The sequence below is a fragment of the Hyperolius riggenbachi genome, chromosome 2 (genome assembly GCF_040937935.1).
Source record: "Hyperolius riggenbachi isolate aHypRig1 chromosome 2, aHypRig1.pri, whole genome shotgun sequence".
NCBI classification, from domain to species: domain Eukaryota; kingdom Metazoa; phylum Chordata; class Amphibia; order Anura; family Hyperoliidae; genus Hyperolius; species Hyperolius riggenbachi.
Window position 1 is genome coordinate 477,097,327 of NC_090647.1, and position 24,324 is coordinate 477,121,650.

Consider the following 24,324-nt stretch of genomic DNA (forward strand, 5'->3'; position numbering starts at 1 on the left):
ACATTGGGCATTAGGGGAGACAGCGTCTGCCTGGCGAGGTGGCAGAAGTGCCATCAAAAGGCCGATTTCTGATCAATATCAGCATGAAATTGATCGGGAATAAGCCCGTGGTGTATACGCAGGCAACAGATTCGATCAGAGAGAGATCTGTCGAACTGCCCATACATCATCTGATACATGGGCACCTTAAAGTGACTCTGAAGTCTCGTTTTTTACCTTATTTTCTTCTTCAGCCTTCTTCAGCATTAAATTCTAAGCTGAATCGCCTCATCCCCGCTGAGGGGGGCAGAGAAAGGCGGAGATTGACTGGAGTAGAGGCAGAGGTACTGCGCAAAGCTCTGCCTCTACCAGGAAGCAATATGATGTGACCTGTGGAACTTTGCAGGTCAATTTCAGGGCTATAAATAACTCGTGCTGCTGCGGGGATGCAGCGATTTAGTTTAGAATTTAATAGAAGATAATAAGGTAAAAAACGAGACTTCAGTGTCTCTTTAAGTGTTTAAAACTTCTGACAAATAACACAAAGATAAGGAAAGTATCTTAATAAGTAACAATTTCAAATTCTATTCTTGGTACCCAACCTGAAGAAACATTATGGAATTGTCCATTGAACATGAATTACGTTTTATACCTTGCTTTTCTCCGACAATGGAAAAGTGCCAAAACTATCATCATGTAATCTCATGTGCTGCTACAACAAGATGGTATATTGACTGATTAATGGTCTGCGAGAGTTCATCTCCAAGCTGCAGTACATGTGTATCACTGTCCTATACCAGCTGTTTACATTTTTGTAAAGCAGATGGTGACAGCTGAAGATACATGTCTACCAGCATGCAATAAAAACTCAACAGGAGGGCGCTCAGTCAAGGGACCTGCAGACATCAGAAGTCAGTCAGACACAGCCAGGTAGAACCAACTGCTGATGGATGATTGTTTCCAAAAACACCTTTCCATAAACATGCAAGCTTGGATCAGCCAAGCATCCTTGTTCATTCCTAAGCTGGATGGATGAGGAAGAAACAGAAAGCAATTCCCTGGGCCACTTTGGTTTAAGGGAAAACAAAAGAGATGACCACAAAAAAAACAATTCACCCATTTTTCCACAAGCACGTTGGACAAGGGACATCGCACAGCACTGTAGAGGCTTGTTTGTTTCCCAGTCTAACTGTAAATATTCATCTTGATTTCTAAACCCATATGACAGTGTGAAAACCATGTCTTTAAAGCAAAGCAAATAAAAAAAACACTAACTCACCAGATGGCTACTTAAATCTGTGTATTAGTTGTTATCTATGCAAAAGAGCTGCTTTGAGCTCTCTAGGCTCATACACACGCTCAACAAAAGTCTTTTAAATGCACGATTATCAAACAACTTGAAGAAGTTGGACAAGTTTTGTCAAGTAAAAGACGTGCAAACAACAAGGCGTTATCACTGATAAGAGGTGACCAACGACTGATATGACGCAGCTCAAGTCAATCCAACTGTTGGATTGACTTTAGCTGCGTCTTATCAGTCGTTGGCCGCCTCTTATCAGTGATAACGCCTTGTTGTTTGCACGTCTTTTACTTGACAAAACTTGTCCAACTTCTTCAAGTTGTTTGATAATCGTGCATTTAAAAGACTTTTGTTGAGCGTGTGTATGTAGCTTCAGACCCAACTTGGGTCTGAGAAAGTCCTATTTTCTAAAGAACTTATACATCAAAGAAACAGTCAGAGACAGCTTGAGATAAGGGGACTGCAGGGGAGTTCAAAGGGTCATTAGCTCTTCTCTGTTTCATAGCTTAAAATACAGAGTGTGGTTTGTAATTGCACATATGACAGAATGATGCAATGTTATAGAAAACACTATATGAATGAAAATAAAAATATGAGACTTTTCTTTGTTCTATTAATTATAGATATACAATTCATTATATTATACGTTTTTTGTCACTTCAGTGCCACTTTAATGCTGTCTGTAAACCTTACCATTCATGTAATTGTAGTAGGGGTGGATGAACACCCTGTAGAAAAAGTCACAGAAGACAAAAAACGGGAGCCCAGTAGTGCAATATGTCAATGACCACAATAAAAGAAAATAAATTAGAAGCACTACTCACAAATGGAGGTTGCTGGGGGCAACCAACCACAGGAAGCAGGTGGAGACAATAAACCCGACTCCACTCGGGGTGGTCCTAGCCAGAACCGGAAGGATGGTCGCTCTCTTAGTGGAAAAAGGGGGACAGAGTCCACTGTGGGGACTCCACTGGTGGTCTGCCAACTCCCCTCGGACAAGATGTGTTCGGGGGTATACTTAGCACGTAAAAGGGAAAGAGGCGTCCTGGTGTAATAAAAGCATCTAAAATCAGCTTAAAATCGAAAAGTGATATGAGGTAGCTTACCTCAATGACGAAACCTCTGTAGTTAATACAAGGGATTTTTATTAGCACAGGCAACGCGTTTCGCGGGTCTCGGCCCGCTTCATCAGGCCAGTAAAAGTGCCAAATAGAAAATATCATCTAGCATAGGGAGCCTCTCAAGCTGAGGCTCCCTATGCTAGATGATATTTTCTATTTGGCAACTACAGAGGTTTCGTCATTGAGGTAAGCTACCTCATATTACTTTTCGATTTTAAGCTGATTTTAGATGCTTTTATTACACCAGGACGCCTCTTTCCCTTTTACGTTACCATGCATGTTTTCAGGCACTGGAGGCAGTTGGGTGAGGTTTTGAAGAAGGGCTTAAAGAGCTCAACAGTGTTTTTATTCAGTCCAGTTTCCAAAATGGAAGAAGAAAGATAATATAGGAAGTGGCATATTTACTATAGTGAACAGGTACACTGCTTGCAAGGCTAGTGCAAGGCGCACAGTTCAAGTTAATTTGCAAGTTGTACGTTGGTACATGCAGGTAGTGTATACAAATGTTGTTTTTCATACTACCTGCATGTAAATTTCTACACTGCTATTTTTTCTATTAATTTCAGTTTTAACATATTTTGCTATAGTGCCCCTTTAATGGATCCCGGGTCACATGACTGTCTTTTTTAAAAAGTATTTTTCTAGAAAGACTGTTCCAAATAGTAATATTTTGTGTGTTGTGACATAGCCCTCTATTCACGTTTGCCAACAATTAAAAATCTGGGAGGGTAAAATAATATCAGGTCAGGTTTTCTGGATCACTGTTATCTTCCTCTAAGTAAAGCCAGTGTTACAGGTAAAACTGTGTTGTAAGATACTGATTTCATTATTTTGACATGTAAGACTGTAAGGAATTCAGTAGAGGTCCTGTGACATAAAATTGGTCACTGAACCTGCCAGTAAACTCTCCAGAAGAACATTTAATAGATACCAGCAGGAAATCTATTGAAAACCGCTTGGACCACAGCACAGCATTGTTCTATGCAGTGCAATGCTATGGGGCTTCAATCTACCACTGCTCTTGCTTTCCTTATGATCAACCTACATTTTTACTTCATGTCTAATCATTACTGTCAATCGATTTTTGGTCAAAATAAATCAAAATTGAATCTATAAGACATTTTTGGGGGAATCGACTAAAACTGATGTTTGTATGGGCACCTTTAAAAAAAGTGAGTTGCTAAGCCAGATTTTGGAGTGGGAAAAAAATAAATCGTCTTAATAAAGAGTCCCCCTGGATTAAGATCCCTTCACTGGGGTTGTGAGTAGCAACATGGATCAAATATAGGTTGAACCATTCTCTGTTTTTGCCTGAGCTTAAAATAAAAATGGTCGGAATCTCACTCTACAGGCCATTTTAACAACATTGTCTGGCTCCACAAAAAGACAAATTTAGTCGAATAATCTCCTGCCTTCTATGAGGCTGATGCTATCTTTGGAAAAAGTGCTAAATGTTATCTATAACCTTTGAGAAAACCAAATTGTGTCACAGACTAATTAACATAATGTCAAAAGCTTCATTATGAAAAATGCTTTGTCAATTTTACATTTTACTGAAAGAATAGGCTTCAAAAGCTTTAAAGATGCCTTTCAAAGAGCTGATTAATTTTCCGAAGCGGTATTCTGAGAAATATGTCATGTCCACCGAAAAAAAGAGAATAATTGAAGACAAGTTTCAACAACCTACTTTCTGTAAAGCACATGGTTCTGTAAAAACAATTAACAATAAGTGCAAATAAAGCATTGTATGAGCAAACACATTACCTGTCGGAGAAAAGCCTGTAACCATTTCCTGACTGCGCTGGGTAAGTCGTACAATAATACGTCATTAAGCCAATGCATCATACTTGCATTAATCGAATTGCACTTAGTGCAAGCAAAAAGAGTCTCAACTACCAGAAAAAAATGAAAAAAAAAATGTTTACACTTCATTAAGAATAAAATAATCATCTAAACGAAGATTACATTAGTGCTTCAGTGTTCAAGTGCTTGTTAATAGTCTCTTGTTCTATGTATAGCATTCTTAATGAAGAGTCCTTCCCACTGTGTTAAATAGCTACTTGTGAGCAGCAATCACTTATATCATCCTTATTTCTCAAAGAAATGCAAATAAAAAAGTTTGAGTACTATAACTTTAAACTCATTTAAAGCAGACATCCCGTTACCACATGATGCTGAATTTCTAGGCATCAGGAATGGCATTTACTTTAAATAGGAACTCCAGTGAAAATAATGTAAATAAAAAGTGCTTCATTTCTACAATAATTATGTATAAATGATTTAGTCAGTGTTTTCCCATTGTAAAATCTTTTAAATCCCTGATTTACATTCTGACATTTATTACATGGTGACATTTTTACTGTTGGCAGGTGATGTAGCTGCTGCATGCTTTTTTCACAGTTGGAAACAGCTGTGAACAGCTATTTCCCACAATGCAGAAAGGTTCCCAGACAGGAAACTGCCAGGAGTACCACCGTCCTCAGAGTTTCTTGTGGGAAGGGTTTCACCACAATATCAGTCATACAGCGCCTCCTGATGGTCTGTTAGTGAAAAGGAATAGATTTGTCATGTAAAAGGGGGTATCAACTACTGATTGGGATAAAATTCATGGTCAGAGTTTCTCTTTAAGGAAGGTCTAGTCTCTACAGACATTACTGTAAATCAGGCTGCTGTCATTTCTCACAGGTCAGCCTATAAAACACATACGCTTGGATCAGGTAGGCACGTATGTTTACTTCTATAAAGGGATCAGAAAGGAGAAAACTGCGGGGGAAAACAGCCTGGACCAGCAAGAAAAATACACCCTTCGCCACCAATCATGGCTGACTCCAAGCTTCGGGTAGGACTCCTGGCATAAGACAACTATCAAGTTTATCCACAAAGGCTCTGATTTGGTAGATCCTCTTCTTATTTAAAGTACCCCCATGACCCGGGGAAAAAAATGAATGAAGCCCATGGTGGGCTAGATTACCTCCTCCGGAGTCTCCTGATGCTCTTGTTGTCCTCTGGGCCCCTCCTGTTCCTCTAATGGTGGCCACTAAGGACCCAATCTTTTGAATCCAATCTTACCAAATCTATGTAGTATAAGGGTAAATTGAGTGAATACATTGAATGGATAATTTAGGCAGTTCCCTTATATTACATAGAAATGGTGAGATTGGATGAAAAACATTGGATCATTAGTGGCAACCTTTAAATAGAAACTCCGACCAAGAATTGAACGTTATTCAAATCAGCTGATACCCCCTTTTACATGAGAAATCTATTCCTTTTCACAAACAGACCATCAGAGGGCGCTGTATGTCTGATATTGTGGGGAAACTCCTCCCACAAGAAACTCTGAGGACCGTGGTACTCCTGGCAGTTTCCTGTCTGTGGACCTTGTTGCATTGTGGGAAATAGCTGTTTACAACTGCCAAAAAAGCATGCAGCAGCTACATCACCTGCCAACAGTAAAAATGTCACCATGTAATAAATGTCAGAATGTAAATCAGGGATTTAAACGATTTTACAATGAGCAAACACTGACTAAATCATTTATACATAATTATTGTAAAAATGAAGCACTTTTTTTATTACATTATTTTAACTGGAGTTCCTCTTTAAGGTGGCCACTAACGATCCAATTTTAAGCGAAAAATCGTTCGAGCGATCAGATAATTCTGATCGGAAGAAAAATCGTTCACTACACTATCAACGGACCAATCTTTGCTTCCTATCTATGACAGCCAACAAGAAAATCCAAATTTTGGTTTGATGAAAATCCAAGTGGACGATTATTTTTATAATTGTTCATAATCGATAGTGCCCATCAACGTAACCAATCCAATCAGAATTTGATTGTTTAAACGATTTTTTGCTAGAAATTGGACCATTAGTGGCACCCTTACGTAGTCAGCGAGATACAGCAATCAGATACTTTCCTGGAAGCTCCACCAAGCAGAGCTGTGCAATTTAGAATTGGACAGGCACAACATCCAAACCATATGTGGACAGCGAAAGCAAGCACTCATCCACAAGCACTTTCTTTCACTGCGCATGTGCAGTTTAAAACTTGCACTGTGCAGAATTGCTTTGCACTACTGGCGTAACATTAGGGGAAGCAGCCCCTGCCCCGTGGGGGGGGGGGGGGAGGGGCAGGAGGGGTCGCAGCATGAGGGGAGAGCTTTGCATATATCTAAGTGGCAGCAGCAGCCATAGTTACCTCCATTCACCACGGAGGTCTCCGACCTGCAAGGGCTTCACATTACTTCCTGTTAAAACAGGAAGTAATGTGAAGTCCTTGCAGATTGGAGACCTCCGGTGGTGAATGGAGGTATTTATAGCTGCCACCCCCGCTGCTGCCACTTAGATAGATGCAGGAGGGGAGCACAGAGGGGAGAGCCCGATATGAGGGGGGGGGGGGACTGTCCTCCCTCCCCGCTGATGCGCAAAGCTCTCACCTCATGCTGCAACCCCTCCTGCCCCCCTAAAACAGCCCTGTACAGCAAGGCTCGTTATTCCCAAGCTCCTAAGGAGGCCGGCAGGCCGCATAACAGATACTGCAAAGCATTCTGGGGCTGCTTCTTCTCCCCAGTGCACTCCCTTGGTCCTCCCCTTCATTTCCCTATCCCGACCTAAGGCTGCTTTCACAGTGAGAAGTTACAGGCTCATGTTACAGCAGCTTGTAACGCAGCCCAGAACTCACAGCACTGAAAAATCACTGTCCAGAACTCACAGCACTGAAAAATCACTGTGCTGTTCACAGGGCACATGTTCCGTTAGAGTATACTGCAGGAGTCGCTATTGTTCCTAGCCACATGGCTAATTAATATTCCCTGCACAGTAGTGTTGTCCGGATCATGAACCATTAGGATCTTTGATCCTGATCTTTTTTGTGAGTCGAATCATCAGGAAGCAGTATGTCAGGGTATGACATCACAATTGGCTTCTTACAAGACAGACAAACATGGAACCTGCCATGAGCTGTCAGGAGCATCATTCTCTGCAAATACTATATAAAAATTCTGTGAAATCCAAACGTGGACAGTGAAATGCATATGTAATGTAAGTACAGCCAATCTTTAGCTACTGATATATGTGTTTTTTTTCTCTGAGACCCTATACCTAACAGCTCCTCTTTAAGGTGACCATTAATGGTACATTTTTTTCAGCAGATGTGATCTTTCGATGCACTTTTTATGTTCGTAAGTAATTGGAAGGTAATTATCGATTGTTTTCATAAATGGGTCAGTTACGGTATTTTCTCTCTTCAGATATGATTGTAAAAAACAGCTTTTGGATCGATTATATTTTCTGTTCCAACCGACCAAAGAATCCTTTAACATGTATTTTTCACACACACTGTGCAGTTTCCTGTACAATTAGATTATAAAAATTGCATTGAAAGATCGCATCTGATGGAAAAATTGTACCATTAATGAGCACATACACATTTGTTTCTGAAAACTGGACACAAATGCGTTAGTAAGCTCAGGCAGTCACTGGGTGGTTTTACATGTGTAACATGTAGGCACAGTGTCAGTTGCCCACAAAATATTTAGATTGTGTTTCTGACTTTGACCATGTCTTCTGCCGCCCTGTACATTGCCGCTCCTCACAGACACCTTTCCTGCCCTCTGCACCTGCTGTCCAGGATGCTACTCAGCCAACCACCGGCACTGCTTGTGATTTGCCTGACCCATTTGCTACTGCATCCTGCATGCTGCTGTTCCTGTTCACCACACCAGTCTGTCTTGCATACTGTTTCCTTCAGGTGTGCTGCTGTATTGTCACTACATTTTCTCCACCTGCCTTCTCTAGCTCCCATCTGGAGTTCCAAAACTGACCTAACTTAGCTCATCTGGTACATACTCAGCCACACCAATTGCTATGGCAATTAAACACAACCTCCATACTATGACATCCATGCTGTGGCGTGGTACTATGCTACCAATTAAATCCTGCAGCCCTACTGGTTGTCTTCGGCTACACTCTTTGGTTGCTGGTGGTGCCTTTACACCTCTCATTCTACTGTTGTGGATCAGTGGCCATACACCTGCTAAGATGGATAGCCTACCTGTATGTACTTATGTATCTAATGTATATCATTCTTCTATGGGATACACTGAAAAATGGTTTATTTATCATGGTAAGAGGTTTATGTTTTTTTTTTCCTTTGCCCCTGATGAAGCTGTCTATAGAACCATGAAATGCACGTCAGGCTTGTTCATCACCATCTATCACTTCATGATTTATTGTTCTTATACTTAGTAGAATTCGTATGTCATGTATCCCATTTGTTTATTTAACCCCCTTGCCGGTCTAATTCCAGCGGCAAGGGGGCAGCACAGCACTTTTTTATTATTTTTTTTAAATCATGTAGTGAGCCCAGGGCTCGCTACATGATAGCCGCTGAGCAGCGGCATCCCCCCACCCACTCCGATCGCCTACGGTGATCAGAGTAAGCAGGAAATCCCATTCAGAACGGGATTTCCTGCTGGGCTTCCCCGGTCGCCATGGCGACGGGGCGGGATGACGTCACGGACGTCGGGACGTCAGAGGGAAACCCGATCCATCCTCAGCGCTGCCTGGCACTGATTGGCCAGGCTGCGCAAGGGGTCTGGAGGGGGGGGGGGGGGGGCGGCGCGGCGGGTAGCGGCGAATCGGTGACGATTGAGAAATGCACGCAGCTAGCAAAGTGCTAGCTGCATGCAATAAATTTTTTTTCGAAAATCCGCCCAGCAGGGCCTGAGAAATCCTCCTACGCAGCTGAGCTCGGGATAACCAGCAAGGAGGTTAATAAACCACCACCTCCATTTTATATACTGTTTGTTTTGTCTTCCTACTGTCTGTTGTGGACATTGACACAGCAGCTCAGAACCAAATTGCTGAATGTTCTGGCTACAGGTAAGTCCAGGAGGAGCCTTTAAAGGAATACTTAAGTCAGCAACAAAAAAAAATGACTTCTACTCACCCGGGGCTCTCCTCAGCCCCCTGCAGCTGAACGGTGCCCTCGCCGTGTCCCTCCGATGCGCCTGGACTCGCCGGCGGGCACTTCCAGTGTGGCAGTCACCGGCCGACAGGCTGGGAACGCGGCTTATTAGGTGGTGCCTATCTATGGTGGTGCCGGCTGCGCCCAAATCTCCTTTTGTTCGATTTTGGGTACCTGTAGCAGAGCCGGATTAAGGCTAAATGGGGCCCTAAGCAAAGTAACTGATTTGGGCCCCCCCATCATGTCGTAATAGAATCAGAAGATGCAGCTGCACAGCAATATGCCGCACACACCGGGCAGCCGAGCTACTGGTTGCTATGGGCACGCTTTCCTCTGTGGGTGCACAATGCAGGGAATAGCAGCAGCAAAATGCAGCGTGAGAGATGAATGGCTGGGACATTTGCACTCAGGGGCTGGGGCACCCCTGTGAAGAGGGCGCCAGATATCACAGCAGCTGCACTTTCCCCCTGCATCTCCAGCCTGGCAATAGCAGAAAGCTCTGGACACCGCCAAACCGGAAACCCTTCCCCAGACAGAATTACATAACCACCCCCACAACCGAACAACCGGTTTCCTCCCAAACTAGACAGCCACCATGCAGCCTCCATCCCAGTGAATACGATAGTCCAGCAGAGAAGGCAGCCGCAGCGGGGGAGAATGACAGCACCAGATGACTCGCATTCACCTATTGCGATCCAAGCAATAGAGGTCCCGTCATCCGGAGCCCATCTGTCTCCTCTAGAGTGCTGCCGCTCTGTTACTACTACTATTACTACTTTCTACTTCCTGTCTGATCTGAGAATCAGGAAGTTCAGAGCGAGCGGCTGCACTGTAGAAGAGACAGATAGGTTTCAGATGACGGGATCTCTATCGCTTGAATCATGGATAGGTGAGTGAGCGTTTGCCATCTGCTGCTAACATTCTTGCTGCAGCTGTGGTTCTCTGTGGGAAGGGAGGGTGGAGTGCACTGCACAAAACCTGAGCACGTCAATATGATGTATTCTGCACAATGGTCATTAACAAAAACACAAACCTGAATTAGGGCTTTGTTGTTTGTAAGTCGTGGACTACCTATCTATTTAGCTATCTATATTCTATGTCTTAGTATTACAGATAATCTTGTTATTGTAAACAAAAGGGACAAGGAAAACTGGTTTACTATATCAGAAATTGTGCTAGAAATTGCCCAGCATGCTCTGGTACATTCTCTGCAGCAAAGGACCAACTCTGTCCTCCCATTGCAGGTACAGTACAAGCACTTGCAAATTTGGTGGACTACAAGGTTAAGTATACCTTCAGCCTGCATAGCTAAGCTGAACAAATCACTGGTACAGTATGCAGGGCTACTTAAAAATTGCAGACATCACTGAATAGAGGCAGCGACTCGCTTCCTGTGAGTTGCTCCAATACCTCCGTGGGAGGGACTTGCAGGACGAGTCCTGCAAAACTTTCTGCTCACACTTGAGCCAATCATGAAGCTTCTCTTCAAAATGCAGCCAATAATAAGCCACTCACATCTGTAATGTGAGTGGCTCCGATACCTCCGTTGGCTGGACATAGCACTTTCCTCTCCACTCAGTCTGTACTGCGCTCCACACGCTACCAGGAGCATCTTCACTGACAAGAGATACCCGGGCGTGCGTACAATCCGGTGGAAGGACTGTGATGATACTTTTATCAGTGATTGCAAAGTAAAAGTGGTAACACTGCATCCTCTTTTGTTTATAGCCACATTATTCCTTATTTTCACCAGGCTGCTTATTTGTACAGTACTGTAGACCCAGTGCTGGTGCCATTCTTGTCTTACAAATGTTATTAGGCATCAACTCACTTGCAACCAGTCCGAAGATAGCAGCCGACCATGATTCTCACACTTACATATGACGCATGCTCCGCCCACTGTTTACTATATCCAGTCAGCATAACGTATGGGCCAAAAACATGTTTGCTATAACAGACGTTTTATTGTATCAGAGTTTACTATACCAGGTGTTGCTCTCATAGACTTATTATGGAGATTGTAGTAGTAGTCAAATATGTCAGCACACCGTTTTTCGAATAATTAACGCTACTTTATTGAGCCATGCGTTTCCACAAAGATGTAGAGCCGACAATTGTTTCGGGGGCCGCGCAGGGTCCCCCTTCTTCACGGCGTGTGGTTACAAGTGCATCAAATAACCTGCAATCAAAAATTCAGTTTATGCAAAAATATTGCTCAGTGCGCTCAGTGCTACTGTATACCTAATTCATACCTGTCCACGGATTCTCTAGTCACACTCTGCTGTAAAATTGTGGATAATTGCCTCAGTCATTCAAATGTTAACAGCGGCCCGCAGCCGTTATCTTGCTGGATGACAAGTCTCAGCTCTGCTAGCCGAGTGGTTTGGCCACGCCCCCTATTTTTGCATAAACTGAATTTTTGATTGCAGGTTATTTATATGAATGTGGCATGTTTACAATATTAACAAAGGAGATGACATCATAGTCTTGTCACATTGTGGGTGGGGTGTATGGGGATTATGTTATTATAAGATGTTTAGTGAATTTGATGCACTTGTAACCACACGCCTTGAAGAAGGGGGACCCTGCGCGGCCCCCGAAACAATTGTCGGCTCTACATCTTTGTGGAAACGCATGGCTCAATAAAGGAGCGTTAATTATTCGAAAACGGTGTGCTGACATATTTGACTACTGTTTCAATTGAGACATTTCCTATGTCCCAGTGTCAAGCACCCGACTATACTCAGAGGGTGTGCCTTCCATAACTCTTTCATCTGCTTATTATGGAGATTGGCTGGGACCTGGAGAGATAGTTTACTATTCCCAAATGTTTTTTATACCAGAGTTTATCATAACGAGATTATACTGTAGTTATAAGATATTGTATAACATGGATAAAATGTATTGTAACAAAATAACCAATGAAACAAAAGATATGAAGAATATTTGAAAATATTTATTTTTTTCATTTGGAACATAAGCCTCATTGTTTTGGTGACTCTTTTTTCTTGCTGGACTATTTGACTTGAAGTACTTCTTTGTACGCATCCATACGATAGTGCTGAGTATATCAATCTCTCTGTGCCTAGCTGCCACTTAATGCATTACGATCCTGGTAAACTTGATGGACGGCCTTAGCTGATTGACTGGAGATGTTAAAAGCAAAGGACATGATGAGGTAAAATCTGTCATTCAAAATGTATCACGCTTTGCGGATCGACATTAAGCTCACTAGCTAAACAACAATTAGGTAAATAATTTATAGGCGAGTTTCCACTGACTGAGATCCCGGCCAATAAAGATTTGAATGCATTACTTTGTTTTATATTATTGCTTGTTTACATACTAACGATCAGTCACTATGACAAAGAAAATATAATCACAGATTTATGATGTTAAATTACATGTAGCAGCAATATGTTATTGTAACTATCCCATCAATAATGCATGTCATATCACAGCTATGAATCCAGCTCTCCTCATTTTTCTTTCTCACTAGTTTGAAAATAATTCTCATATCCCGACCAACTTATACATTTTAAGACTCATATTAAATAAGTGATTAATTATAAATTCATAGCGAACGAGGCTGCTATTTTATGCTTATTTTTTTACGTTTGGGTTTTGCTTTTGGTCATCACAATACCTTGAAACTAATTTGTTAGAATAAGCCGATAAGGAGAAGAAAAAGAAAATAGCAATTTAAAGGACCACTTATTTTATGCACATAAGCGCAGTTATGAGTTTGATGAACCCCAAGGTGCACAAAAGGTACATACACATGTATGGAGAATGTTGACTGCAGTGATCTGGACTTTCTCAGGAGGCAGTTTGGGGTTCAGTGCTGTACAGACACATCACAAGGCTACAGCATCGTGACGCGTTTTGTTTTGGAAGGGGGAGGAGAGACAATAGTGCGGTATACAACAAAGCAGCTTTCAATGGGAGGGGTAAAAAGGAGAACAATGTGCTCAGCCGGGATGATGCAGCACTCCATATCCCCCGGCGACACATTGGCAAACTGTACACATGCTAGATTCTTGGCATAGATGGCTCCAACCAGCCGTCTTGGCCAAGAAGCATCTCGCATGCATATGACCCTTAAATTGGACCTCCTATCTAGGATATTCAGATGTAGAGAACTGGCCTCTGCAGCCTACTGCCCCCAAAAAACGTCAGTTGTATAAAATGATATAATTTACTGTCTACCTAAAGAAACTGTGAGGTAAACAAAGTGCTGGAAACTTCTGGTGGCAGAGGAGGGGCAATAGCAATCTATGGCTTTGATGTTGGAAGCCATGGTCACTAGAAGATCCCTTTTTAACTCATTGGCTCTATTTGCACCTGCTGTTGAAGAGGCCCTGTAGGGAGGGAGAACTGCAGCCATTGATTTTTTTCTGTTGACGATTGCTGAAGGTGTGAGGACTAGGGATGAGCGAGATTACATTTCAAGAAACTGAACCGGCATGTTAGTGGGAATAGCAGAGAGGGTTAACTCACCTATGATGCTGCCTCTTACCACTGTATGTTGCTCTCCATTTGCCGACACTTCTGTCTTCGCAGCTGGAAGTTGGCCCATGCCCACCAAAATGCCGGTTTAGTATGCGGCAGGTGAAACTGAATTTCACTAATTGTAGTTCATCCATATTGAAAAGATAGCATAATAAAATGGTGGTAGGCTATATTTTTTTTAAGATCCCTCAGAACATCTACCCAGTTTTTTTGATACAGGTGTGCTCACAAGTTTAAATACCCTGGCAAAATGTATGACTTTTCAGAAAATATAAACAAAACAAAAGCTTTTCTTTAACTTGTGGTTAGTGGTTGGCTGAAACAATTTATTGTCAAACAACTGTATTTACTCTTTTTAAATCATAATTACTACACAAACTACCCAAATGACCCCGATTAAAAGTTTGCATACCCTTGTTATTTGGCCTGATAACATGCACACAACTTGACACAAATGAGTAACCATCTTCACCTGTAATCTGTTTGCTTGTAATAAGTGAGTGTGTATAAAAGGTCAATGAGTTTCTGGACTCCTAACAGACCCCTGCATATTTCATCAGTGCTTCACTGTTGTTTTATGGACTCTAAAGGTAGCCATACACTGGTCGATTTGCCATTAGATCGACCAGCTGACAGATCCCTATCTGATCGAATCTGATCAGAGAGGGATCGTATGGCTGCCTTTACTGCAAACAGATTGTGAATCGGTTTCAGCCTGAAACCGATCACAATCTGTTGAGCTGCTCCTGCCGCCTGCCCCCCCCTCCGTATACATTACCTAAAGCTGGCTCCGGGTCCTCTTCTCTGCGCTGCACCTCATCCCAGCATACACTGTGTCACTCCGTGACCAGGAAGTTCAAATAGAGCGCCCTCTATTTGAACTTCCTGGTCACTGCAGTGACACAGGAAGTTAATGTACGCTGGGATGGAAGCAGGAACAGAGCGGAGAAGACGCGGAGAAGATGCCTGGGAGCCAGTGTCAGGTAATGTATACCTGATCGGATCGGCTGCCGCTAGCGACGCGCTCCCTACCCGCGGGCGATCGACGGTATTTTTCCGCACGGCGCGATCGACGGACCGATCCGATTTCGGGAGGAAATCGGATCGGCGGGTGCGTTTAGCGTGAACGATTGGCAGCAGATTCGATCCCAGTGATTGAATCTGCTGTCGAAACGGCCGCAAATCGGGCCAGTGTATGGCCAGCTTTAATCATAGAGAAAGCAAAAGAAATGTCAAAGGATCTGTGGGAAAAGGTAAGTTGAACTCTATAAAACAGGAAAGGGATACGAGAAAATATCCAAGGAATTGAGAATGCCAACCAGCAGTGTCCAAACTCTAACTAAGAAGTGAAAAATATGGTTTCTATTGAAACCAAACAACAGTCAGGTACATCAACTAAAATTTTAGCCAAAACTACCAGAAAAATTGTTCGGGATGCAAGGAAAAACCTGCAAATAACATTGAAATACAAGACTCTCTGAAAAAATGTATTGTGGCAGTTTAAAGATGCACAATAAGAAAACACTTGGAAAAAAATGGTCTGCGTGGTCGAGTTGCCAGAAGAAAGCCATTACTACGCAAATGCCACAAAGGATCCCGTTTGCAATATGCCAAACAGCACAGAGGCACGGCTCAAAGCTTCTGACACAAAGTCATTTGCAGTGATGAGACTAAAACTGTACTTTTTGGCTACAACCGTAAACGCTACATTTGGAAAGTATTCAACAAGGCCTATGATAAAAGGTACACCATATCTACTGTGAAACATGGTGATGGAATGATGATATTTTGGGGATGTGTGAGCTACAAAGGCACAGGAAACTTGTTCAGACTTGATGGCAATATGAATACAGTAAGTTATCCAGAAATACTCAAGGAAAATGTACACTCATGATCCATAACACAAGGCCAAACACAGTTAAACAGTGTAAACACAGTTGTTTGACAATAAATAGATTCAGTCAACCACTAACCATGAGTGAAAGAAAAGTCTATGAAAATTGGTTAAGAAATCATAAATGTTGCCAGGGTATGTAAACTTATGAGGACAACTATAAATGCTACAGTGTGCCATCCATTTTGAGTTTTGGAAGATTATAAGCCCAAGGAAATGGAATTACTCAACATGAGTAACAGCCGGTCCATTTAAGATTAAGTTGTATTCTTGGAAGGGAAACTTTTCAGAAATCAGACAGTGGAAATGGGTCCTTAAGCTACATACACATGCTGGATTAAATTTGACCACTAAGACCGATAGATCGCCTGGTGAAATAATCTAGCGTGTGTACAGGAACACACCCCCCCTCCCCCCATCTCAAATATTCGGCATGCTGAATTTTTAGTGATGTCCGACGGTCAAATATGAATCACTGTGCACCACGTTTCATCTCTGATCCTCACTCCACAATAGCAGACGCATTGCTAGCATCTAGGCAAGTGATGTGTCCGTATAGAAGTCAGCCACGTACTATTCCCTAAGGGAGCAGGTCCCAATCCTAGCAGTTGAAAATGTGTGTAAGGCTTTAAGGGTCAGGCAGATGGGAGCTTGTTATATAATAATGGTTGAAGTAAAGAACTAGATGCAGAGACATTGGAACATTACCATATTCATATATGCAACACATTTTTAAAGTTACCAGAAAACTAATTAACCCAGGCACTGGTGGTAGGCTTGTGGTGCTTCTGGGGCGTGAGGTGTATGTAGTCAGTAGAGCATCCCAGATGGATTGATGGGCCACCTTTTGGGCAACAGACTATTTTGCTGCTAGTGACTACCAGGTCACAGACCCTGGGAAAAGAGAAGTCTGTACAGAGGCATGGGCGGATGGGACAGGAGGTGGTGTTTGGGATCCAGAATATAAATGACAGAGATTAACTAGGAATCAGGCAGGTGGCAGACAAACATAAGCAGTAGACAGAACAACAGGTAGGGCCAGCAGCAATTAGATGAAGTCAATAACTAGGCAGATGGCTATCAAAGGCAGAGTTTGAGTCACCCGGACCAAGAGTCAGGCTCTAGCTCTGTCAGGTTGAAAAGGAGCCTTTTACTGACTGCACACCTCAGCCCTATCCATAAGTGTTCAACAGAACTCAAGTCAGGGCTCACTGATGGTCTACTCCAGTGCTCTGTTCTTACTGATTGTTTAATTTAATGCTGTTAGCTGTGTGTTTTGAGTCATTATACTTAAGTCAGAACATTCAGCTTCTTTTCCAGAGGTTTATTTCTTAGGGTCCTTTCACACTATACACATTGTGTTGCAATAAGATTGCAACGCAATAGTGGTGAAAAGTCGCATTGTACGTTAGAAATGTGATGTGAAGCATGCAATACATTGAAAGTATGCATCACTGCCACTGTAAAAGCACACATTGTCAGGTTAAATGCACAGCATGCATTGCGTTAGGGCTAGTTCACACTTAATTTAAAAACGTATCCGTAGCTACGTTTTTTGTCCCGGACGAAAAACGTAGCCACGGATACCAATGTTAAAAATAGGAACAGCACACACTCAAGTTAAAAACGTATCCGCGTGCGATCCGCGGAATACGTTTTTAAACCCGGAACGCTGAGTCCGGACTTGCAGCATTTTTCACGGACCCGTATACACGTACGGGTAGTGAAAATCAATGGGGAAACGGGCCTCCCTCTTCACTGACATTTTGGGACACTGGAAACGGATCAGTTTCCAGTGTCCCATGGTGAAGGAGGGGGCCGCCATGCTGAAGGGGGTAGCAGCCAGGACGGGGGGCTGCGGGCAAAGCGGCGGCCAGGGGGGGTCACATCCCCCCCCTTGCTCACCTGGGTGCCCCCCTCCCCGCTCCCCCTCCAGCTCGCATATAATGTAATAATTTGTACCTAATGAAGTTCGGCGAGCCGGGCACTTCCGCCCACACCGCTCGCCGTCACTTCCTGCGATGCCGCCCACTGAAATACAGAGGGCGACATTGCAGGAAGTGACGGCGAGCGGTGTGGGCGGAAGTGCCCGGCTCGCCGAACTTCATTAGGTACAAATTATTACATTATATGCGAGCTGGAGGGGGAGCGGGGACGGGGGGCACCCAGGTGAGCAAGGGGGGGGGGGGAATGTGACCCCCCTGGCCGCCGCTTTGCCCGCAGCCCCCCGTCCTGGCTGCTACCCCCTCTAGCAAAAAAAAAAACAAAAAACGCAAGCGGATCCAAAACGTGTGCTGCAAAAAAGGCAGCACGGATCCGTTTGCATTTCGGGTTTTGAAAATCGGAGCCCGGACCGCGGATGCGTCCCGCAACCGGAGCTAGTGTGGCCCAGGCCTTACTCAAACGAAACTCACCGAAACCGATGTGAACGTGCCACTGAAATGTAATTGCATGGCGTTAGGATCTGATTATATAGTTTGTCACTACGGAACGCAGTGTAAAAGGACCCTTTAACAGTTAAGAGGAATATGGCAGGAACTATAATTGACTTCCTTTCTGAAAACAATACTTCCCTGGCTGCTGCTCTGATCCTCTGCCTTTAATACATTCTGGGTGACGGACACAAAAATATATTGAGATCAGATGTTCTGATTTGAATGGCTGCAATCTTGCTCCAAACTGAAAGCCTAAATAATAGCCCAACAGCTGGGAAAATTGTATTTTTAAAATCTAAAACCAACATGGCTGCCTCCTTATCCCTCTAATTTCAGTTTACCTTTCAAGGAACTCTGTAGTGACCCTAAATTATATAAACTAAATTAAACACAACCCCATATAGGGCACTACTTGTAATTCAGTGCCCTCTGCTATCTGATCTGCACTACTATAGTAGGGCGGAGGCATCCACTGAATCCAGGTCACGCTCTGTACGACTGGGATAGTCATATTTGCATAAAGCTTGAAACTTGAGGATACTCGGCTACACTTAAGCTGGCCATACACTGGACCGATTTGCCGCCGTTTCGACAGCAGATTCGATCACTGGGATCGAATCTGCTGCCAATCGTTCGCGCTACACGCCGAATTTCGATCCATTCCGTCCGATCCCGTCGATCGCCCGCGGGTAAAGAGCGCATCGCTAGCGGCGTTAGAGTGCCCGACGACCGACGCAATAGAGCTGCAATACATTACCTGCTCCGCCGGCGCGAGCCCCGGGTCTCCGCTCTCCTTCTCCGCTTTGGTCCGCTCTGGTCTCCGGCATGCTTCCCTTCTTCCTGTCCCGGCAGGAAGTTTAAACAGTAGAGGGCGCTCTACTGTTTAAACTTCCCCCAGACAGGAAGAAGGGAAGCATGACGGAGACCAAGTTGGTCGTAGATTTTGCAAGAGGGGATTTGGGGGGGGGGGGGGTAAGGGTAAGTTCAGCTGCGGGATAGCGGCGTTTCAGCAGGGGCACACATGCCCCTGCTGAATATAAGCTCTGAAGCGAGATTTATTTTCACTTTAGAGTCTCTTTAAATATGAATGGATCTATGAATAAGAATCTACATGTAGTCCTTTCACGTCCCAAAAATATACTGAAAAATTGACTGTTCACTCAAAGCAATTTACGGCGGACCACAGAAGGGACGTATGACTGCAATAACAAGATCTTATCATGAGTTTGCTTGATATACTTGGTGAAAAATGTCTGCGTTATGTAAATACGTGATGATATTCAGCATGCTTCCATACTGATCCACCTTTCTTTAGGCCTGGTACCCACTACAAAACGTTATAGCTAATCGCTAGCGTTTTGTAAGCGATTTCATGAGTGTTTTGGGTAGCTAACCGCTAAAAATGCTGCATGTCCTGCGTTCTGGTAATCGCAATCGCTCCAGTGGAATTTGGCCCATCCATTAACATTAGCTGAGCATTTAGGGCAATTGCTCCCTAACCGCTCAGAAAATTGCTCTAGTGAGTTCCAGCCCTTATGCTGGGTACACACTATGAGATTTTGTGGCCGATTTACTATCAGATCGATTATTTCCAACATGTTTTTTCACATCGATTTCCAAGCATTTTCCGGTCGATTTCCATTAACTTTAATAGGAAATCGATTGGAAAATGCTCGGAAATGCAAATCAGACATTGTTGGAAATAATCGATCTGACAGTAAATCGGCCAGAAAATCTCATAGTGTGTACCCAGCATAAGTCTAGTGTCGTTTTTTTGTAGCCCACATCCTCCTACCCACCGTCTGGCGCCTAAATCAACAAACCACGCCCCCTTTCAACCTATTTCCCACCATGTGACTGAACTAACTTAGTTATGTCTGCTCTTGTAACCTTTCGCCTCTGGCTCCCTTCACGTAATTCTGCCCCTGGAAGGCGCCGCAGCGCCCTCTATGCTGCAATCAGGCTGCCCCAACAGTGGCTCTCCTGACCTCACTTGGTCCCAAACCTCCTCTACCAGCTACTGTCCTCTAATACAAGTCACGCTGGGCGCCATGTACCACTTCATGCATAGCTTAGTTAGTATGACCAGGATCAATTCACTATAACTCTGCCCCATTCCTCCTGATTTCCCGCTACTTCTCATGATAAAAGTACGCAGAGTAACAGCCGCTGACGTCACAATACGCCGTGTTCGCGTTCTGTATGTCCGCGGGGCTGCCCTCTGTCTCTGCGCGGAATTAAGTGAAATAAAGAGAAATAAAAGTGAGGCGAGAAGTGCGAGTTCCCTCAGAGATGACCTGAGCTCTATATATACATGTGGTGTATTTAATAACTGAGCTCCGAGAGGGGACAGCCGGCCGCCACTGCCGCCGGGGACTCTGCTATGACAAGCGTCCGAGCTCGGGCGGGAGAAATGGCAGCCCGTCCCCCGTTGACATGGAAGTGTGTGTGAGGAGCTTAGCCGAGGAGGCGCAGCTGAGCGGCGGCTGAGGGAGAGTAGGAGGGTGGGTGTGGAAGTCCGCTCCGTGTTTTGCTCTTGCTCCCTCCCCTCCTTTCCTTTCCCCCTCCTTCGCCGCTCGCTCATGAACTCCAGCCCCCTCTCTATCAGCCTCTCACTCCGTCTCAATATGTCTCAAGATGGCGGCCAATGCGGGATCGATGTTTCAATATTGGAAGCGCTTTGATTTACAGCAGCTGCAGGTCAGCTCCGTTTTCTTACTTCCTCTCTCCCGCCACCCTCTCCCGCTCCCTCCCGGCCTCCCGCCCGTCCGCTCTCCGGCGTCCCGGACCGGGGCACAAGCGCCGCTTTCCCGGCCGCTCTCATTGATAACGTTTTATCAGAAATTGATCCTCTTTGTTCAATTCATCGATCAGCCAAGATGGCGCCGGCTCTGTGGCGCCGTCCTCTTCCTGCTCCCCCGCCGGCGTACCGCGCTCTGCCCGTACCGGGCGCCCGTCCCCGCTCTGCACGGCTTTATTCCGCTCCTATCTGTTTTACCTCGCAAGTTTATTTTTTTATTGGACTTTTTTTCTTCTTCTTTTATTGAACTTGTCTCGTCCGCTGGTTGTTTTGCATGATGATGCTGGTGGCGCTGTGGTGCCAGGCTGGGCTGCTTCCCCCCCCTCCTCCTCTCTCTCCTCCATACACAGCACTGGCTGCAGACACACACAGCCTGCCTCATTCCTGCTGCTGGATTCACTAATCCCACCATTCATGGCCAAACTTCGCTTTTTTATTAAACTACAAAGATTCCCATTCATTTTTATTGCTGTTTGCAGACTCCTTTTTATTAATCCTGCCTGTGTCTCTGAGCCTCTATCGGTCTTGATGGATTGTTTTTTGACAGGAAAAAAACTTAGAAAAAGAGCTAGCAAGTCTTGCATATGTTAGGACTTTTTGGTGTGCTTGTGTACTGTCTTCTATGTGTTTGTTTAGTAAATGTATGCTGCATATGGGGGGTTGATGGTATTAATCTTACTTGGAAGAAATTGATCTTGATTTTTTTTTTTTTACAGTCTTTATTTTGCACTGCTGGTTGGAGTGGGGTTTAGATCTGACCTGTCTACAGACATTACAGAAGAGCCACTAGAAATTATAGCTTTATGTTAGTAGTACATTTATATGCATGTTATGGTAACAAATTGATACGGCAAGCGATTGATCAGTTCCCAATCAGAAATTGATCTTGTAGCCGTGATCAATTCTGGCATTTTCTCCACCAGACCTTTTTGGAATTTGGCTAAAAACCTTATCGAATTGCATGATGCAGTACATTGCAACCGTCGATTTCCTAGCCTGCTTCATCGAGATTTTAAGACATGTCTGAAGCACCCTCTAGATTGCCCAAATCAGTTGAAGCGTTGATCTTTCAGGCATGTTGGGGTAAACCGATCCCTGGCTAATTTTATCACAGAAAAATCCTGAAAAAAAATTAAATCAACGCTTGTATTGTCACCTTTAGGTGCGTTCATCCAGCTATTGGTTATTACATTGGGTACGAGTGATCGATCATACCCAGGACTGACATACAGTCGTCTGGGGGAAAATTTTGAAATAATTATATATATTATGGCTGTGAACAGTCCTATTCTACACTTGCATAAGTCGTTGTTGTCCAGTATGTATATAGATTAGTAGTTTGGTCTGTGTATTTGAATCGACTGATGCTCACAGTGCATACCATCTGTTATGTCTGTAGCATAATAGAGCACAAATTGACATCCTAAACAAAATGCATCATAATCGTTAGTTTCCAATGACTTTACTATAACGTCTGTAGGTGGCTTTTGGGTAACGTACCTAGAGCTAAAATTGTGCCTGGGATTTTTATTTTTATTACCTTGTTTGTCCAGTGGCTGCTGCTTGCTAGTTCAGTTTAGTAGTCTGTGTTGTATTTGGGGTTGCTCATCACGCTTTTTGCTCAAAGTCTAAAAATTGCTTTTAAAATACCCCTTTTAATCCTTAAATGCATGTATTACACATTAGCTGTTTGTTTTTTAACCCTTTTTAGCTGCCTTGCACTTGATGTATTTTGCCTCATGGGCTTCCTTTTCAGGTAAAACTTCAAAAGAAGATTGCTTGCAAAATAACATTAAACACCTTTGGGATATTTGGCTTTCGCGATGCTGTTGCTTTTATTAACGGGGTTCTTGACATCATTAAAACATGCATGTGTTTGAAACCAAGGCACAACATAATTATTTTTGACTGCATGACAATTATTTACTTGATCGAGTTCTGTATTTCAGTGTTTCCCATCCTGTTAAACCAGTCTGTATGGATGTTGTTGTTTCTGCTACACTCGTGTGGTGTAATGTCGCTGTAGCTTTTAGTCGTTGTTTTTTTCTCCCTTTGATTAAAAGTGTGAGGTTTATTTAATGTGAAGTTAAAAACTTCAGCATTTTTCTGTACCTGGCTTCTTGTTGACTAACCTAGAAATGATCATTAACAGAATCCTTTCTGACTGGTTACGTGTATGAGTAGTTTTATTTCACGGAAGAGGCTCTGGATAGATATTACATTCCCTTGCTTGGTATTTTGTTAGTGTACATGGCCCATATGTTACTAAAAAGGTTAAAATGGAGGTCGTGTGTGAGGTATGAGGGGTGACCCAGTTTAGAGAGCTGATAAAAAAAAAAACACGGAGGCATCCCTTAATGTAACTGGTGCCTGATTCAGGCAGGCTGACACTTTTAACTCTCTGAGAACCACAGCTTTAACTCTTTTTATTCTTTTGGGAAAATAGGGGGTTACAAGTTTTTATGAATTGCATCCTTGATTCCTCTTAATACTCTTCTTCCCAAAGTAACTAAAACACTCAGTTCTTGTGAGGACCTCAAGATCTGTTTATCAGATGAAAATGCATTTTACATAAAATTAATTAAGGCACAGGAAGATGCATATATATATTTCTTTTGAGAGGAGTACTCTCTGCATAGATTTGCATGTAATTATAAGGCTTCAAAAGTGCCTATCTCCTACACTTTCATGTTGCTGTAAGCGTGTGGATGTGGTGCTAGTGATTCTAATGGACCTTGAAAGTTCCACGTTTTTTTCCTTATTATATTTCTTTTTCCTTGAGCTCATTTTCCACGAGCAGCTTTTTTGATGTGAATAGTACGTCGTCTGTCAGTGTCTGTGTGAAAGGCTCAAGTTGAGATCAATAGACAGTCTCATGAACTTCCAGGGGGGCAGTAAAAATATTCCTGATGGCCTCTATAGATTTGTGTGCATGGAAAGCCTCTTGTATTGAACTAAAGTGCATTGGATTTTGGAAGCAGCACCAGGTCGTTTTTATAATGGGGATGAATGGCTATACTTGAGAATGCCAATTTCAAGCATAACTAGTTATTCTACATACATATACCTATCTGTACTTTGTCTCTTGTTAAGTTTCAGACGTGCATTTGTGACGTAGTCTGTGATTGGTTAGTTTGTTTAAAAAAAAAAAAAACTAATAAAGCCCTCATTCCCCCGTGATTTTTGTAGTGCTGCTAAATACTAAATGTATACTCATTAAAATGATTTTTGGAAAGTGCTGGGCTGTGGTATAGATGTCCCAGTGCTGTGTTTTTGTGCATAGAACAAAGATCATTGTTTTGTCTTTTGT

At 43.3% G+C, this 24,324-nt stretch overlaps 1 protein-coding gene and 2 long non-coding RNA genes across 5 annotated transcripts in view; 2 read left to right on the plus strand and 1 right to left on the minus strand.

Annotated features, from left to right (window-relative positions):
- The first annotated feature begins 7,360 nt into the window (after positions 1-7,360).
- LOC137547082 (uncharacterized) overlaps positions 7,361-24,324 on the plus strand; it is a 554,567-nt gene continuing 537,603 nt past the window's right edge. The window contains exon 1 of the long non-coding RNA XR_011026467.1: positions 7,361-7,525. This is a non-coding gene — a long non-coding RNA (uncharacterized lncRNA). The remainder of the gene's footprint in view (positions 7,526-24,324) is intronic.
- LOC137547081 (uncharacterized) lies at positions 12,310-21,350 on the minus strand. The gene is made up of 2 exons (XR_011026466.1): positions 21,213-21,350; positions 12,310-12,519 (listed from the first exon to the last, which is right to left on the minus strand). It is a non-coding gene; the product is annotated as an uncharacterized lncRNA (long non-coding RNA).
- The window catches only part of CUX1 (cut like homeobox 1), a 541,156-nt gene continuing 537,603 nt past the window's right edge, over positions 20,772-24,324 (plus strand). For 2 of the 3 annotated variants that reach the window (XM_068270260.1, XM_068270261.1), the window contains exon 1: positions 20,772-20,914. In XM_068270260.1, the coding sequence (XP_068126361.1) occupies positions 20,852-20,914 (63 nt within the window). In that variant the 5' untranslated portion in view covers positions 20,772-20,851. The remainder of the gene's footprint in view (positions 20,915-24,324) is intronic. The other variant, XM_068270263.1, reaches the window with a different exon arrangement.